At 35.4% G+C, this 18,641-nt stretch overlaps 2 protein-coding genes across 5 annotated transcripts in view; one reads left to right on the top strand and one right to left on the bottom strand.

Annotated features, from left to right (window-relative positions):
- LOC129000994 (WD repeat-containing protein 7) overlaps positions 1-18,641 on the top strand; it is a 160,224-nt gene that overhangs the window by 97,038 nt on the left and 44,545 nt on the right. The window lies entirely within an intron of this gene.
- LOC129000996 (skin secretory protein xP2-like) lies at positions 11,572-14,867 on the bottom strand. Its single transcript, XM_054428114.1, has 3 exons — positions 14,788-14,867; positions 12,638-13,099; positions 11,572-12,275 (listed from the first exon to the last, which is right to left on the bottom strand). The coding sequence occupies exons 1-3, from the start codon at positions 14,797-14,799 to the stop codon at positions 11,760-11,762; spliced, it is 990 nt and encodes a 329-aa protein (XP_054284089.1). The 5' UTR covers positions 14,800-14,867; the 3' UTR covers positions 11,572-11,759.

The following is an 18,641-nucleotide window of genomic DNA, read 5'->3' as shown; positions in this document are numbered from 1 at the left end:
CAAACAATAAGGTTGTCTGTGTTTTTACTAACAAAAAAGACTGCAATAACTGCAATAACTACAGAGGCATATCTCTCCTAAATGTCACCTACAAAATACTTTCCAAAATAGTTCAGAGAAGACTAGAGTAATGCACAACAGATATTGTTGGAGAGCATCAAGCAGGATTCAGCAGAGGCAGATCAACGACGGATCAAATCTACATTCTTAAAGAGTCAATAGCAAAGTATTATGAATTCAACAAATCATTCTGTTGCCTCTTCATTGATTTTTCAAAGGCTTATGACTCCATAAGTAGAAAGAAGTTGTGGATAAACATGGAGCATCTAGGTATACCAAAAAAAACTTATAGAACTAGCAAAATTGAGTGTTTTAGGTTCTAAGTGCAAAGTTAGAGTGGAGACGTATCGGAAGACTTTGAGGTGAACACGGGTGTGAGGCAGGGAGACGGGGTATCTCCATTGCTGTTCAATTTAGCCATAGAAACAGCCCTTCAGGAGATAAGAAAGACAGAAGTAGGGATTAAGATAGGAACAAACATAAACTTGCTAGCTTTTGCAGATGACATAGTATTAATTACACATAATATAGAAGAAATGAAAGATGTAACAAAAATGCTTATTGAACATACAAGAAAAATGGGGCTATACATAAATGAAGAGAAAACCAAGTTTATGACATGTGGAAGAAAACAAGATGATGACCAACCAAGATACCAAAATAACAACTACATTGAAATTGAACAGTATAAATTTAAGATAGTAACAAATTTCAAGTATTTGGGAGTCATCCTCACCAGCGATAATGATGAAGAGCTAGAAATACAAAATAGATTAAACCTAGCACAAAAAAGTTTTTCGGCCTGTCACAAGATACTAACTTCAAAAATAATATCCCACACCACCAAACTCAGGATTTATAAGACAATCATCAGACCAGTTCTCCTGTATGGTTCAGAAAATTGAATCTTAAGCAAGAAATCAGAAAGGAAAGCTATTGTATTTGAGAACAAGATTTTGAGGAAAGTGTACGGACCGATTTTTGAGGATGGACAATGGAGATCGAGACATAATTGGGAACTAAGAGAATTATTTAAGGATCCAGATATTGTCGCTGAGGTACGGAGCAGAAGACTGAGATGGGCAGGGCATATTCTGAGAAAAGATGACAACTCCCTATCAAAGAACATCTTGAGGAATAACCCAGAAGGTAGAAGACCCCTTGGAAGACCGAAACTTAGATGGTTCGACCAAGTGGAGAAAGACCTGAGGAAGCTAGGGAGAAGGAAGGAAGATGCAAGAAGCAGAGACCTATGGAGACAGTGTGTTGGGGAGGCCAAGTACCATCTAGGGTACCAGTGGCCACAGCAGTAAGTAAGTAAGTGTTTTTACTATGTCAAAGGGTTGGGATTAAGGGTGGCTATTTGCCTGTCTCCGATTTTTCTACACGGTAGAATCAGCTGAGCTTCAGTAGTCAAAACGATAATTCTACGTTACACCATTAGGCTACGGATAAGAGGATGGTTAAAATTTCGTGTAAAAAGTGTGGGTGAATTATGAAAAGTCAATGAACGTAATTGAAGTTAGCACAACAACATGAAAAATGCAAATGACGTTGAAAATATAAATTAAACAAAAGAGTTTTGTCTTCTCAATGAAAGGTGGCTAACTAAATCACTCTTCTGTTTCCTCACCTGTACACAAAGCAGAGGTAAAACATATTGTTCAATCTGAACCAGATTATTTTTACAAGTGACATTTTGACGCTGCGATATTTGGTTGATACAGCGTGTAACAATATCAATTGTGCTCATTGTGGCAGATATTTCATATAGTGAACCTTGTGGAGCAATGCAGCTATTCGACCGTAGTAGTGTTTTGTGTTGGAAATAACCGCATTTACATACAAATTGCACTTTCCTGCATTTGGAAATGAATGTGTATCGGTATATTTCGATTGAAAACCAGGATTGAATATACATTACTTAAGCGGAGGTAGCATTGTACTTTGGTCATTGAAGCTCAACTTCTAATTTGTTGACCAATAATGGTTTATTTCCACGTGGTACGAATATTAGAACAGAAACTGTGTGGATAAACAGAAACAAATTACGTCACTTGTCCGAAATTAAATTTGTTTAAATGGAACTGTCAAAAATTCGCTAACATATTATGTTAATGTTTTTAGTTTAAGGTTCAGGCCAGTGACGTAATTTGTTTGTGTTTATGATCCATACAGTTACTGTTTTAAAATCTGTGCCATCTAGTAATGTGACAAACTGTATTTACAATTAACTGGGTCATGAAAAATTTTAAATATATCGGTGGTTCAGTATAGTGGACTTTTCACAACGCTTAAGTCGCATCAATAAATCAAATCGACAAATAAGTGTTTCTAAATTGTAATTAACATGGATACCTATGATTCGAGACAGTGTCTCAAAAATGCTTATGATGTCATAAGCTAATTGAGACCTTAAAATTTATTTTTGTATAAAAATACAACCGACTTCAAATGCTCTTAAAAGAATGAAATAATTTCAATAAAGTAAACTTTTGTATTAGTCAAGCTCACGTATTTTAAGTCGGCGCGGCTCTATGATGATTTTTGATACAAAATTTAAAGAGGATGTCCACATTGCAGGTGACTATCTATAACTAAAGGTGATTATAATCTTATAGTGGTATTAACGAGTATCTTTAAAAAGATTATGATGTATTTACATATTTCTAACTTGGAAAAGTAACGTTTTAATTTTAAACTAGGTTCCTTTCCCTATCATAATATCAAAATAAATAATTTCCTATTCATATAGAACATTTGTGTGTGTTATTTTCACTATGCAGTCATTCTGAAGTAAACATAAAATACAAGAAAATACTTCCTTTGATATATATATAAACAAAACAGTTGAGTATGTTTTTTTATATATTTATGTTATCCAGCGACAATTTATTGATTTATGTTATCCAGCGACAATTTATTGATTTTCAAAATACACTCTCAATATATTTTATTTTATTCATATTTTTGCAGTTAGAGCCACGTCGACTTGAAATAAGTGAGCTTGACTAATACAAAAGTTTATTTTATTTAAATTATTTCATTCTTTTTAGAGCATTTAAAGTCGGTTGTATTTTTATACAAAAATAAATAATTTCATGATTTTTAGTGACTGTGTATTTTGTTATATATTAATTACTTGAAGTTCTTTGATAAGCAAAACTGTTTGAAACAATCAAAAGTGCCACAGAACAATCATTATTTTAAAACTGCTTGAGTCACCTGTTCAGGTTACATAATCAATGGGTATTAAAAATTAACATTTTTGGATAAAAAAAACTGAGTTGTCCATTACATTAGGCCTAATGAAAAACTAAATGTCTTTCCTAGAGACATTGAAATGCCAGACATCATCGTTTCCTGCAATTGGTGTACTTCTACATTATAAAACGAAATACAGTAAGGTCCCAAGCCTTTTGGAACAATAAGAAAGTTATTCCTCAGCCACCAGCACTAAAAAATCTCTTAAAAGTAGAAAATTGGTTGTTATCACGTACAGTAAAGTCTACCTTTGAAAAATAGTATATGATTGGTTCAGCTAAAAGTGGCTAAGGTGGTTTTGTTTGCTCAAGATGTAGTCGAAATTGCAAATCAGCTTCCCATTTCTGAAGCAGGCATAAAATTATTGACAGTGAAGAATATTAATAAACATTCCACATCTTCAAATGCATGTTTAGTAATTAAAATATTTAACACTTTTAAGACGATTGACGATTATGCAATCTCACACCTCTTATGTCGTTTAAGGAATAATTGCATCTAATTTATATTTGGACCTCTTTTACGAATGCTTTAGTTTTCACAATACATCTTAAATTGTCAATATCATGCAGCTATTCACTATGTTTTTATAAGTCAGAACATTCAATACTCAAAACAGAATCATACACAAATCAGGTCAAACGTTGAAATACCTTTTTTATAGTAACCAAAACAAAATGGATTTTTTCAATGTAACTTATTTAGGCTCCATGGCAAGAAATAGTTTATTAATCAATATGAAGCAACTGTTTCATGAAGAAACTGTCTGTAGCTTCATTTAAATGGTTTTAACTAACAGCTGTAGGAATGTTATTATTATTTATTGCCTTCTCTGCAAAAATATAAACAAAATAAATGTTGAATATTTAAGGTTTTCAGCATTTTTCACCAAAAAAATATTTTTCTTAAACATAATGCTATATATGGTACCAAATAGAAACTCTCCTGGTTATTTTGGTGGTGGAACCACGCTGATCGGTAAAAGAATCACAGAGAAATTGGTGAACATACATAGAGAAAAAAAACATCGCCACAGACAAATTGAGAACCTCCTCCTTTTGTTGGTAGTGGGAAAGTCGGTTAATGATCCCGCGGACAATTAGACCGAATAAACAGCTGATCCTCAGTATTGAAACCAAACAGATTATCTCACTCCATTACATTCTACTCTCACTCTACATTTGTAACTATTAAGTTTCAAATACGTATTGAAGTTTATAGTATTAGGCTAGTGATAATACGATAGCTTAGCCCTGAAGATGCCACACCAGCTGGTGAAATGCATAGGGTAACACCATTGACTATTGGATACTGAAGCACAAACCTCTTGCTAGGGATGAGCATCGATAGTTGTTGTTTTCGAAACCTCGATGTTTTTCTATCCATGATCGAGGTATTTTACATCAATGGCAGATTACCGATGTTTTTTACACATGGACGTTTTCGTCAAACATCGACGTTTTTGGCCAAGTATTGAATTATCGATGTTTTCCTTGAATGAATTGTATAAGTTTTAGGTTACTAAGCTTTTGCAGTACAGACAGCAGAAAAAAAATTGTAAAACCCATCTATTAACATCGATGTTTCAGAAAACATCTACAGTATCCCGAAAACATCTATGTTTCCGTGACGATGTTATAGGTACTGTACATCGATGCTTGACCTATTGATGCTCATCCCTACTTACCTACGGTCTGAAAGACCTAGAGGCTACAAAATCAAAAGTAATCTAATAGTCTAGTTGTACTGAAATACTTAGCTGTCTTAGTGAAACGATTAAGTGGTTAACTCTTTGATTGTGTTCCACAAAGTGCAGTTGTCGATAACACCTGCGCTGCCTCCTGTTCCCCTGTTCCACACCGGTTACGGAAGTGGGATGTGGGCGTGGTGACCTTGAGGTCGACCTTGATCAGTGATAATTGATCCTGTGATAACCTTTGCCGCTAATCTCACATGATCGCCAGACCAATAACCGCTCCAGGCACGCTCAGCCGAAGTTCGAAGACGTTATTTTTACCGCCATATATAGGATATTAGTGGTGTCATTCAAAGGGGGTTGGGGTCTCTATAGAGGGGTAGCGGATGTTTTACCCCCTGGGCAAACGTGACGTCACAAACCAGGGGGTAAAATTCCGGCCGCGAACTTTTGAGTTTCGCGACATCAGTTCGATGGATTAAACGCGGAATAAAACGTATATTTTCACGGTTGTGAATTTAATCAGAAAACTTCAAATTATAAAAACCTAGAGTGTACGGGCCGGATTTTTACCCCCGGAATTTTACCCCCTGGCTAGATATAAATTATTGAGAATGGTTAATTCTCTTCATTCAATTTTAATTTAATAGTAAACATTTTATTGTTAAGTAGCCTATCCTAATTTGTTTGTAACATCAACTAATCGAAAAGGTTTTTAATTTTAATTTTGAGATTAGAGTATCAGGATTTTATCATTGAAGCCAACTGTTTGTTAATATGATCAAAATTAAACAGCGAATTCTGTTTAATTAGTTGATATTACAAAATAAATAAATAAAGATAGGCTACTTAATAATAAAATGTTTACAATTAAATAAAAATAGAAATAAGAAAATCATTCTTAAATCATTCATTCTTAATAATTTTTATATCCGGCCAGGGGGTAAAATTCCGGGGGTAAAAATCCGGGGGGTTAAATTCTGGGGGTAAAAATCCGGCCCGTACATCTTCAGTTGTCTAAACGCTAGTTATGGACAGGGGGTAAAATTCCGGTTTTTATTGCTAATCTACGTAAAATTAATCACGCTCTGTCTATTTTCATTAGACTTCCAAATCCGCGGGGTAAAATTCCACCTGCGAACAAACTTTTGAAAGTTCAGGTTACTACTCATAGTGACGTCAGCTTTGCCCAGGAGGCAAAATTCCAGGGGGATCAAATTCCGGCAACCCTCTATAGATGGCCAGACGAATAAAAAATACATTCTTTCACAACCAAATTTCATCGCTCCAAATGATTGGGATACCATAGGAAGTTTTGAAATAGTGTCGATTGTGTGATGTTGTGTCTGTCCTTAAATTTAATTGTTATTATAATGTAATTTTTAATAAGTAGATTAAAATACAATTTGACGTGTGTCTTTCTGTTTTTTCACGTTTATCCTCTACAATTTTTAATAAACTTGTCTTATTTTTCTAGGTATGTCCACCCGTGGTGGTAAGTCTATTTTAGCAATTAATTAAGTAATTTCGGGAGATAAAACTAGGTTAATAAAATATTACTATTATTTATTTATGTATGGCAACAGTATGTAATTATCATTTTTGTCAACATAATACCTAGGCATAGGTTTGTTTTGTAATGACGACACTTCCTAAATTTATTGGGTGTAAAAATAGTTTTACATGCACAAGTAATTAAAATCTAAACTATGGTTCTGTTAGTATGTTTTATCTATGATTATACAAGGTGTCCGTAAGTAGATTAACAAAAATATTAACAAATAGATTTAATGGTTCAAAATAAACAAAATGAAGTAAACCATTTGTTAAAAAACCTAGTTAGAGAGGAAACGTTTTCAAAACATTTTAAAAACCTTGTGGTAATATTTTATTGCCTCATTTACATAAAATGGTGTGAGGCTCAAAATATATATCCCATATTCTAATACGAGCTATGTCTGTTTGTCTGTCTGTCTACAATATTTTCTCGTAATCCAGAGGAAGGATTTTGACTAAATTTTGAAATTAGGTTCTTACAGCCCTAAAAAACGTGATTGGTAACAGCTACTACCTGAGGAAAATTTGTATTTCGCTACACTTATCGTTTGAAAATTTTATTTGGCCTTAGGGGTTGCCAAGTAACTATGTCGGTTGAACAAAATTACAAGTAAAAAGTAAACAAAACACTTGAAACGTGTTTATAACAAGCCATCCCCAGTATACTAGCAAATTATAAAATACGGTACAAAGTGATAATCATCAGTTGATGTAACTAAGGAGCAAAGATTACATTGAAGATTACTCATAGGGGAAAATCTACCCTAGTCAGTGTTGATAAGTGATGAGTGTCTCGTGTTGGTGCCGTTTGAGTGCACTGGCATCAACTCAATGTGTATTATTTAAGGGGAGATTTTACAAGCTTTATGATTTTTTTTTATATCCTACAAATTTACAAAATTTGGGCGGCTGTATTCATAAAAAATTCAAAATTAGTTGTAAAACGTGAGTTTCCTTTATATTACTTTTGCAATCGAAATAAACTATATCGAGCCATGGCTCGGTCCCCCGTTACTCAGCCATAAAAATTGGTTAGTTAATATGTTTAGAAATTCAATATTGTGAGTTGCCTGTTTTGCGTTTGTTGTTTAACTGAGTAGAACATTGACCTTCTTCTCTTTCTTGACCTTCTTTCATTTTTTAACGAAAAATAATTAAATAACAAACAAAGGTAAAAATGCTCGTTAAAATGCGAAATTTTGAATCTTTGGCATCTTTTAAAACGAAACTAAGTGATTTTTCAAGCACCACATGTTATTGCTAGATCAATGATGAGTAGGAGAAATGAAACATAGATGCAAATATTTATAGGGAAACCTATATGCTTGTTATGTATCAAGAAATAAGTTCATATGTTTCATTTATAACATCTGTCAGATTACTGTTTATATTATTATGTTTTTGTTTACTTTTTAGTTCAGTCTGATTTGTGAGTTCAATAAATTCAGTTTTGTTAATTATGTTTCAATTTACTAAAATGCTAGGCCTATTATTTTGCAATGGAAACCAAAAGAAAAATGCCAAATATAAAGTAGGTGAAAATATGAGAAGATTGATCAAAGAATATTCCAAGTCGAGTCAATATTAATTAGATGGTCAGGCTAAATATCTTCCTGATTCTCATCCATCAATTAGGTCAATTAGAAGGTAAGAATGGTCATAAAACGATTATGGAAAAGATGCATTGGTCATGGTCGTAAGAATAAGGAAGAAAGGGGATAATGGGCACTTTAATTAGGCATTGTGCGATTTAATTTTCAATAGCCTGATGTAACTAACTTAAATGTACAGTGAAAATACATGAAAAATGTATCGGGTGTGAACATATTCAGGTCAGGGTGAAATATTTCATGAAAACTGGTTGGATATTTTAATATTGCTCATGAGGTTAAGAGCAATGTGTGAGTAGGCCTTGTCATGAGCTAAGGACAACGACTGCTCGCACGGGGTCATGCGCATACATTAACCGACATTGAGTGTAACGAATAAAATTTTTCATCACTCTGTGTATGAAAATAGCTCATTTTCTTACAGATGAGCTATCCGAAAATATCAATTTCCAATCTAGTAAAACATACATTTTCTTCTGTCCTAAACACTACTTTTTCTGCCCCAAATAATACTTTGGCTTTTTAAAAGAATTTTCCTGTTCCTGTGCCAAACAAATGAAGTTTCCGTTTTCCTTTACAGAAGCTCTACTTCTCTATATACTTAATACAATAAGGGGGTTCTCTGTAACATTCCTTTTTTACCCCTTCTACTTAACATATTTTTTAAGCTTATGATCTAGCAGAGTGACGAATGGTATCTAAAAGTGTAATTTCCTTTAAGGCTCACCGCCATAGCGACAGCGTTTGATTTATTTGTAGACTTCGCTTTGAAAGATCCAAAGATGCTAACAAACTTCCTTTATACAGTGTGGATAAAAAGTCGCGGGACGGTTAAATATTTCAAAAAGTAATAAAGCTATAGCTTTCAAACTTGGTACACAGTTACTTGTCATTAACATCATTTTAACACATGATTAAGTGATACACTACCCTTCTGGAGAACGTCCCACTAGGAGTCAGAAGAAAATTTTAAATGTAAGAATATGTTTAGGTTGATATGCACCTAAAATTAAAGATCTTTACGAGTAGAATACAACGCCGCAAACGTGACCTCAAACGGAAAATCGAGTAAAAAATGGCAGCCGATAAAAGATTTCTTGAATCTGCAATTTTGAATCTTTGAACGGCTGCCATTTTATACTCAGTTGTTCTTTTGAGCTAAAATTTGTGGCATCATATTCTACTAATAAAGACCTTTAATTTGATGTGCATGCATATAGAACTATGCATACGTTTATGATTTTCTTCCAACTTCTAGTGGGCGCCACCCTGAGGATGTAGCGTATTATAACAATGCAAATTTAATGCATATTTGAATAGCTGTAATTTTTGAGTCGGTTGTCCGCTTAAGTTCGGGTTTTGTGGCATTGTATTTTACAAACAAAGACCTTTAATTTGATGTACATATCAACCTATGCTTACGTTTAAGATTTTCTTCTGACACCTTGCGGGTCGTCCCCCTGAAGAGGTAGCGCATCTTTGAATAATGTGTTGAGATGATCTTAATGATTATTAACTCTGTACCAAGTTTTGAAGCTCTATCTGTATTACTTTTGGAAATATTTAACCGCCCCGGGACTTTTTCCACCCAGTATAGCTGATCCTTCAGTTTAATGTTTACCTACAGACTGTAAACGTATGTAAAACAGCTAAAAACATCACAGTGTGGTGAAAACAATATTCCTCGCAATAAAATAAAACGTACACGAGGGGACCCGTGCGCAAATAGCGAATTTCAATAGGGTTCGACACTTGTTTGCAAGGTAAAACGAAAATTGCAATGTCCTTTTGCCTTTCAAAGATTATATTCGTTTCCTGCAGTTATTTAGTGAATACAACTTTGTAGAAATGAATTTTAATCACGTTAATTTTGTTTATGATTGTAACCTTATTGAGGTTGATGAATTGCTCTTTATGGTTTACATCTACAGAAAAATGTATTGTAAATTACTAGTTGTATTCACTAAATAACTGCAGGAAACGAATATAATCTTTGAAAGGCAAAAGGACATTGCAATTTTCGTTTTACCTTGCAAACAAGTGTCGAACCCTATTGAAATTCGCTATTTGCGCACGGGTCCCCTCGTGTACGTTTTATTTTATTGCGAGGAATATTGTTTTCACCACACTGTGATGATTTTAGCTGTTTTACATACGTTAATTGGTGGCTGAAAGTTACGTTTTGCTGGACATGCCAGTTGTCATCGTCATTTGGGGACCGAGCAGGTTTTTACATCTCTAGGGCCGCAAAATCAGCTGCCTGCTTACTTCTTAAAACATGAATGCATATTAAATACACAATCAGTATCCATAGCATTGCAATTGAATTGTTTTATTGTCACCTTTACCTAGCAACTATTTATTATTTTTGCTGAATCCTCAATTTCTTTTTGCATAACTTTAAAGTTGTAGCTGTGTTGACTTTTAGTGTGCTTTATTGTTGTGGTAAATAGTTGTTGTAATAGTTTATAGTGTGGTGAAAAATTGCGTTCGTACCACGGACCGAAATGGTTTTGCAGCTTTGGATCATTTTAAAAGGTATCTCGATCCCACAAAACCTCATTTTCGGCTCAAGGTACGAAATATACTATTACACAGCTGACTTTAAAACTAATTTTGCAACTATGGTACGCCAAATTACTGTAAAAGATAATTAGTAGACTTTAAAAGGCTACCTAGAAGCTCTGTGATTATTATCATCGTGATGACAAGAACCGTTCTTGTCACGAAAGTTCTAATCCGGGTCACTATAGTAGTTTTTGGTCTGCTGTTTCGCTTAGCTCGTAAATCACTATCTTGCTCTTGAACTTGAATCTAGCGAGAACCGTCCGTTCGCAAAATGTTGGTGGGTTGACGAAAATATTTTATTGCTTCCCCCTCCTCTTTTTTGGCTTAATTAGCCTAGTCAAAATATATAAATTAATGACCCAACCTCCGGAAAAATCCGAAAGTTTTGAAACTGTGCACACTTATTTCTAGGTACCTAGGGAAGATTATACCAAAAGTCCCCATAAATATGAACTGAGCTCCTAGTGGCAATTAGCGAAAACAGGGCAGCTTTTCATCAACTGTTCATTTTAAAATTAGCTTTGTATCTAATGACCAGAATGCGCAATTATTAAAGAAAGTTTAATGACTACTATACATTGTGTAAACAAATTTTCAGACACAAAAGTATTTGTAGATTTGAAAAATATTTGCGCTTATTTGATTTGGGAGTTAAAGGAGGGTGCTAAAGTATAGACTTTAAAAATGTGTAGTCGGTCCATGATCGAACACCACATGCTTGAAGCACGATTACAACTAAGGTTGTTGTCTGGACCAGTTAATCCAGGGGAGACTTGGAGATGGTTGGTGAGACGCTTAAATGAAGGAAGCAAGTACTATTGTATTGTAACTAGTTTATTGACTTCAGGGGGTTGAACTTAAATACACTCAGGTGGTTGTGTAGCTATGTACATGTCAGTCTGGGGGGGGGGGTGCACGTGGTACTGCAGGGGCCGCTAAAGTCCAGCAGAGGTCTCGACAGCTCTGACTCGTAGCGGCGTGACAGTGACGTCATGGAGAGACGTCTAGTCGACCCTGTAGGACACGGCGTGACCGGGGTTGTTGACTACGGTGGTCAGGACGGCGGGGCGGACAGCGGGAGCGGCGGCGTAGGCGACGGGGGCGGCAGCGTAGGGGAAGGGAGCGGCGTAGGAAACGGGAGCTACAGCTGGGGCGGCGGCGTAGGGGAAAGGAGCGGCATAAGAAACGGGAGCCAAGGGGGCGGCGTAAGCGACAGCAGGAGCTACGGGGGCGGCATAGGTGACGGGGGCGGGCAGAGGGGCGGTGGAGGCGGGGGTCTGGACCAGGACGGCGCTACGACGACGGCGGTGCAGAGGGGCGGCCTTGGCGGCGTACTGGTGGAAGAAGTTAGCCTTGGCGGCGGCCACCTCAACGGTGTCGATGGGAGCGACGATGGGGGCGGCGGGCAGAGCGTTGGAGGCGACTCTGTAGCCAGCTCCGTCAGCGACGTAGTCGGTCCTCAGCACCTGGCCCTCGGGGTTGACGTAGCTGAAGCTGCCGATCTTGTTGCCGTGAGCGTCCTGACAAGCAAAATATATTTTTCAAACGGATGTACTGTATTGCATTTTTTTAGTCAAGAAACTTTTAAGAGCTATGAGAGTCATAATCATAGGTAAAAGTATATCCCCGTCCCCTAAGGATTCGTGCACTCACTCAAATTGTCTTTCTCTACCTTGAAAATATATAATTCAATCCCAAACTAAATGGCCCCTAATTTAAAAACAGAACAGTTATTGATTATAGTAGTTGAGTACTAGCTCCTTAAATGACGGATTAAGTAACGTCATCTTGGCGTTTCAGTGGTTGATAAGATTGGACTTTGTCTTATTTGGCCTGATTACAGAATAAAAATCTAAAAAGGGATGCTTAAGTGTCAACATACCTGGACAGCGTTGTGGGTCTGGCCGGGCTCGGAGTGTCCGTAGGAAGCCTCTCCATGCTCGTTCTGAGCGTGGTACTGGGTCTTGACAGCGGGGGCAGCAACAACAGCGGGAGCGGCGTAGGCTACGGGGGCGGGAGCGGGAGCGGGGGCAGCGACCACAGCTGGAGCTGGCGCAGCGTAAGCCACAGGGGCGGGAGCGGGTGCAGCAACAACAGCGGGGGCAGGAGCAGCGTAAGCCACGGGGGCGGGAGCTGCGTAAGCCACTGGAGCAGCGGGAGCGGCAAAGGCTAGGGGGGCGGGGGCGGCGTGGACGACTGGGGCGGCAGGAGCGTAGTAGGCGGCGACGGCGGGTTTGTTGACGCTCACGACGGAGGTGCTGTAGCTGTAGGAGGTGGCAGGTGCCGGCGCGTAAGCCAGGTAAGGCTTAGCAGCGCACACCGCCGCGACAGCGCAGAGAACAACCTGTTGACACGACAATCATTCAATTCATGTATTTTTAACATTATTGACAATAATCAATGTTTAATGTTGCCAACATCATATTATTATGATTTATGGATTATGGTATACATTACCATGGTTATACTACCTTAAACAGAAATTAGAGACTGTATTGGAAACCCTGTTCTATTTTACCTTATAGGCTGATATTTTGAAGGTTTTTCGTTGACCTCTTATCTAAAGGTGACCATATAAGTCTTTAATACCCCGTTGTTTTCCCACCGACGACATTTTGTAACAAAGCGTCAACACTTTTAAGCCCTCTGCCCCTCTATAACCAATGACAATCTATTTTAGACCAATCTTTTAAAATATTTTAAGTTTGTCCAGAATTGTTTTTAATTTCTAAGTGTGCAGCCTCTTACTGATTTTCTTTGCTAATTAAATTATGTTACGAGGTTGAGTTGAAGTTGGTTTGGAATTAAGTGTTGCTTAAAAAGCATATAGGTATTTCACTAGAAAACAATTCATTTAAGACTTTATTACAGTCACGATGAGTCAGATTTATAGAATAATCTTGTAAAATCATTTAAACAATCCCTTGAGAATAGGTTGATCAATCAAACAATTAGCATTCAGTAAGCTGAAACCAAGCAAAAGATCTCCTCATCAATTAATTTGAATCCTCCTCATCAATTAATGTGAATCCACGCTCCTCAGGAATCCACGCTCTTTACAAACCGAGCGTTAAAGTCACTCACTGGCCGTACACAGAGTAACTACTAATAATTTATTCTTTAAAATTCTAAAGGATTTATTTCGTTAAAGATTAAAGTTTAAAATAAGTTTGTCACTTAAATTACAACTCTAGTTTGGCGGTTTGACAGTGTAAAGTTAGTAAGGTGTGCGAAGCACCAAAATAAGCATTATTTTGTAAAGTCTACAACAATAAGTGACCGATTTTGTCAGATATTTATATATTGTCTACCTATATTATGTTTATTGCTGATTATTTTCAATGCAATAATAGAGTAAAGTTTGCTTATTCGAAAATGCCATTAAATACTGCTCTACCTCTCGGTTCTAACACATTTGCTTAAGAATCTGTTTGATAAGTGTATAGACTGTTAGTCTAGTAAATACAAATATACACAAACGTAAACGTGATACTGTACTAGGATTTTTCTTGCATTGGGACCTTTATCAGGGTTTTCGTAGAGGTGCTGTTTTTGTTATAATGTTTTAACCTATTATTGAACCCCATAGGAACATTAGAGCAAAAGTGAAGTTAGGTTAATCAGTGAAAGTATCTCCATAGATGACAATGCAAAAGAATATATTTTATTGTTATGCCTTATTGATTGATTATAACTGTTTATTTTGTTTTCCCATACAACAATGAATGTAAATGTAACGGATCTCAGAAATTAATCATCGTGTTAATGCCATATGAAACTATTCAATAAAAACATCAAGGGGTAAATTCAAATTGAGAACAAAATTAATGTTAACGCTTTTTTATAACACTTAAGAAATTTTTGGATTTCAAACCGATTTTGAAAAATAAATAAAGTCTTGTTCATATTATATTAATATATACATTGAAAAAATAAAAAATAACTATGAGATAAATACAATTGTTATTTGAAAATTTAAAAAAATTATAATTTTTAAGGCAATGTTAATTTCCAAGATGATTGTGTACTCACCAAGACCTTCATTGTACAGTCAGGGGGGACAACCTCTCTGGAGACCTAAGTGCCTGTGTAGGGCTCCGCCAGCTTATATACCACAATGCCGGCTCAAGGTCGAGCCCAGGGTGTGGCTACATCCTCTTGCACGCCATACTACAATTATTACCGAAAATGGTCAATTTTTCATTTTTATTTTGCGAAAGATTCAAAGTAATCGGCGGAATTAAAGGTGAATTTAGTTATTTTAAGGTTTTCCTACAAAGGTAGTGGTTTTGTAAGTGCAAGACTTACCCTTAGCGTTTTTAGCATGGATTTTTTTCATGCTTTGCCGATTAATATAGATCTTAAATTTGAATTTGAGATAACTTAGCTCCATGCGTTCAAATATGTAATGCCTATTTTATTGTCTAATGTCAATTATTTGCACTGGTAGTCTTATCAAAAACTATTTTCATTTATATTTCTTTAGAGATTCGGAGTAATTATTACAATTTTGGTGAAGTTTATTTTTAAAATATCTCTAAATAGGATGTTTGAAGTTATATGTACAGGGGTTATTATTTAAGTAAGTGGAATGAACTTGTTGCAGATTTGGCGATGCTTTGCTGGTTATTTTCGATTTATTGATTTTGTTATGTTGTATTAATACTAATTTTCAAATTTGATTTTGACGTAATATGTAATAAACATATGCTTCATATGTTTAAGTGGATATGTGATGTCTACTTTCAGTATCTGTACGTTGTGAATTGTGAATAGTTTATTAACTAATGGTCACATCCTTTTTGCACGCCATCCTTTTAGTTTTCTTTATTTTGCAAGATTCAAAACAATTCGCAAAACGTTTTATGAATTTAATATTTTTAGAAAACTTTAGAAAAAGGGTTATTTTAGTAAGATAACTGTAGTTCTCAATAACGCTGACAGTTTTCCCGAAGGGGGTGTTAATTAGTTATTTTTGCAAGGAAGTAGTTATCACTGCATTTGAACATCTTGTGCTGGTTTTACTATTGATATGTTATCATTACTGTTGATTTTCTTATAATTTGAATTCGAGATTATATCGCAGCATATGTTACATAATGATAGCGATACCTTACTTTATCATATTTTGCATGTTTTATTCACTAATTGTCTCATCAGTTATGCATGCCACCCTGCACTTGCTGCCGTAAATATTGATTTACACTTGTATTTGCAATATAACTGTTCGAAGGTTCCCCCCGACGGTTGATATTTTATCAAAAGAATGTGGAGGGCTGTGTTTTTTCTATTTCGTTTTCATGATATTAAATTTAAAAAATTGAATTTAACAAAGTTCAGGTGACAGCTTCTAGCGATACAACTCCTTGTGATGTTTTCCTGTATCTATCAACAATTTGCTAACATTATTATTATTATTATAAAATAATGAAGGAACAGGGATGTAGTTGTGGTGAGTAAGACGATTTAAATTCCCTGGTCTGTGATTTAAATTGATAGCACAACTTTGGTTATATTTTCGTTCTTCACGTTTTAGTTATAACGTCCGCATGCGAGTTTTCCAGGTTAATTTATGATCTACTCATTAAGAATTGCATCATAACAAAATGGTTTAGTGATTGAAGTATTTTTTTTTATCAGGAAAGGAAAAATGTCGTCAGCAATCATAATTAATTTAAAACTGAAGGTAAGTCATTAACATAAAAAAGAGTAAAATTTAATACATTTTTGAAATTGCGGTTAATAAAGCTCCCAAACTCGTTCGTTCTTGTTTTGATAATTCGAGGCATATCAAGTATTTAATGAACACCTTGAGCTCAGATTAGCATAATAAGCATAAGGAATTATTATCATACCGTTGAATGACAGGTGTCCAAACATTCTTCACTGCCGATATTTGTGGTTTGGCATATTAAACGGTCTGCAAATATAGTCTATTTGTGGTTTAACTGTGATGTATTCCATTTGGGATCTGGTTGTGTAGGTTGTGCGTGGGTTTTATGCTATTGACCTCTGCAAGCTGATAAGTTTTGCTGGTTGTACATATGTTGGCGTTTGTTCATAGTTTTACAAGTTTTTTTTTATTATTTTTCTCTTTATTTTATATCAATTTATGCAAACTAAAGTATCCAAATTTTAAAAAGAAAATACTATTAAACAAGCAATAAAAAAGTTTATTCTTACTAAAGTCAATAGAGAAATTATTTATATTTGTTACGATTAAAAACACTTTAACTAAAAATATATGCAAACCCATATGACAGATTCTCAAAGTTTCCGAATAAAAAGGGAATTTCGTTGCAGTTTTCCATTTCACTTTCTGTTATGTTGTTAGATCATTATTTTTTATTAACCTTTTACCGTATACAGTTAACCCTAGTTGGTAACATTTAATCGTTGTGTTTTATCTGCAATTCAATTAATAAATTAACATATTGAATATGCTATACAATTCATAATTTAAATGTCAAAAATGCAAAACTGCTGTAAAAAATAAATTAAAGAAGCAAGGGTTAAAAAGACACATTGTTGCTAATGAAAACAAGAAGCGGCTGTTCAGTAAGTTACTTAATCATTTCGTCTTATACTGTTTTGTTAGTGTGCATTTTACTTTCGATATACCAAACTATTTACAAGAATAAAAAATAAGTTACAACCGATTAAATAAATCGATACATGTCATTGCTTACCGCAAATTTTACAATTAAGTTTACAGCAGCTGATCCTAGGGACTAAAATGGCTGTTTACTCATTAGGGAGTAAAAAAGCTACTTTAGACCCGCATCGCATGTTTTTAACATGTTTTTGCTGTTTTTTTTTACATTCTTACATTTTTACATTCTTTACATTTTTTACATTAGGCTGTTTTTGCTGCAGTATGACGAAATAGTGTATTTCATCACTAGGGCCTAAAGGGACTATTTTTGACACCGAGGTCAAGTTTTACGATCAAGGCGAAGCCGAGTTCGGAAAATGAGCGAGGGTCTAAAGGACTCTTTATGCCCGTGCGGTGAACTATATTTTTCGTCATATAGCTAATTAACAAACTAAGGTAGAAAACGAAATAATTTTTGTTTAAAGATAACCTCTCAAAACGACTTCCAACTTGTTTTCAATTCTGCTAATGCAACTAAGCAGCTGTTTAGTAAGTGGTTCAATCATTTCGTCTATTACGATTGTGTTATACCCTCGATATGTCGAGCGATCTACAATAGGCTAAGACCTTACCTAATAAATCAATCGATAAATAATTTCGATCCATACGATTGCTACAATCGAAATTTACAACAGCTGATTTTTACTCCCTAGAGACTAAAAATGACTTTTCGCCTTAGGCCTATAGACCAAAAATGCTACCTTAGACCCGCAACGCATGCATTAAAAACTACTGTTTTGCCGCAGTATGACGAACAACTCTTTTTCACCACACTACGATGTTTTTATACGTTTTACAAACTTACTGCAGGCTTACACTGTAGGTCGAAAGCTACAATTGCTGACCAGGGTCGAAATGCCAGCTGTCATCTTTATTTTCGGCCCAAGATACGAAATATACTATTTCGTCATATAACACTACCTCAGGTGTTTGAGCTCGGATCGAAAGGAGTTACTCTACGCCCTAGTGATGAAATATACTTTACCTACGACCGTTTTTTAAAGTAGCCATTTCAGTCCAGTTCTTAGAATTGAAAAGTTTCACTTTACAGCTGTTTACTTTCATATCCGCATAGTTTCATTTCATATCCGCATAGTTTTCTCATATCCACACAGGTAACGGACCAATGAGGTTCAAGTATTGAGAGAAAAGAATTAAATTGTAATGCTTCGAACGTCAACTAATCAGCTGATCAGTTGACCAATTTAATTGTTGATCCGACTTGTTCATG

Source organism: Macrosteles quadrilineatus, unplaced genomic scaffold (genome assembly GCF_028750875.1).
Source record: "Macrosteles quadrilineatus isolate MER2022 unplaced genomic scaffold, UCM_ALF_1.0 Scaffold_8__2_contigs__length_117827958, whole genome shotgun sequence".
Lineage (NCBI taxonomy): Eukaryota > Metazoa > Arthropoda > Insecta > Hemiptera > Cicadellidae > Macrosteles > Macrosteles quadrilineatus.
The sequence above is the reverse complement of the archived record's forward strand: the minus strand, read 5'-3'. Positions and strand labels throughout refer to the sequence as shown.

Excerpts from the sequence above, each read along its gene's own strand:
- LOC129000996 (XM_054428114.1), bottom strand. Across the intron at positions 12,276-12,637 it reads AGACCCACAACGCTGTCCAG|GACGCTCACGGCAACAAGAT; the intron begins GTATGTTGACAC and ends TTTGCTTGTCAG.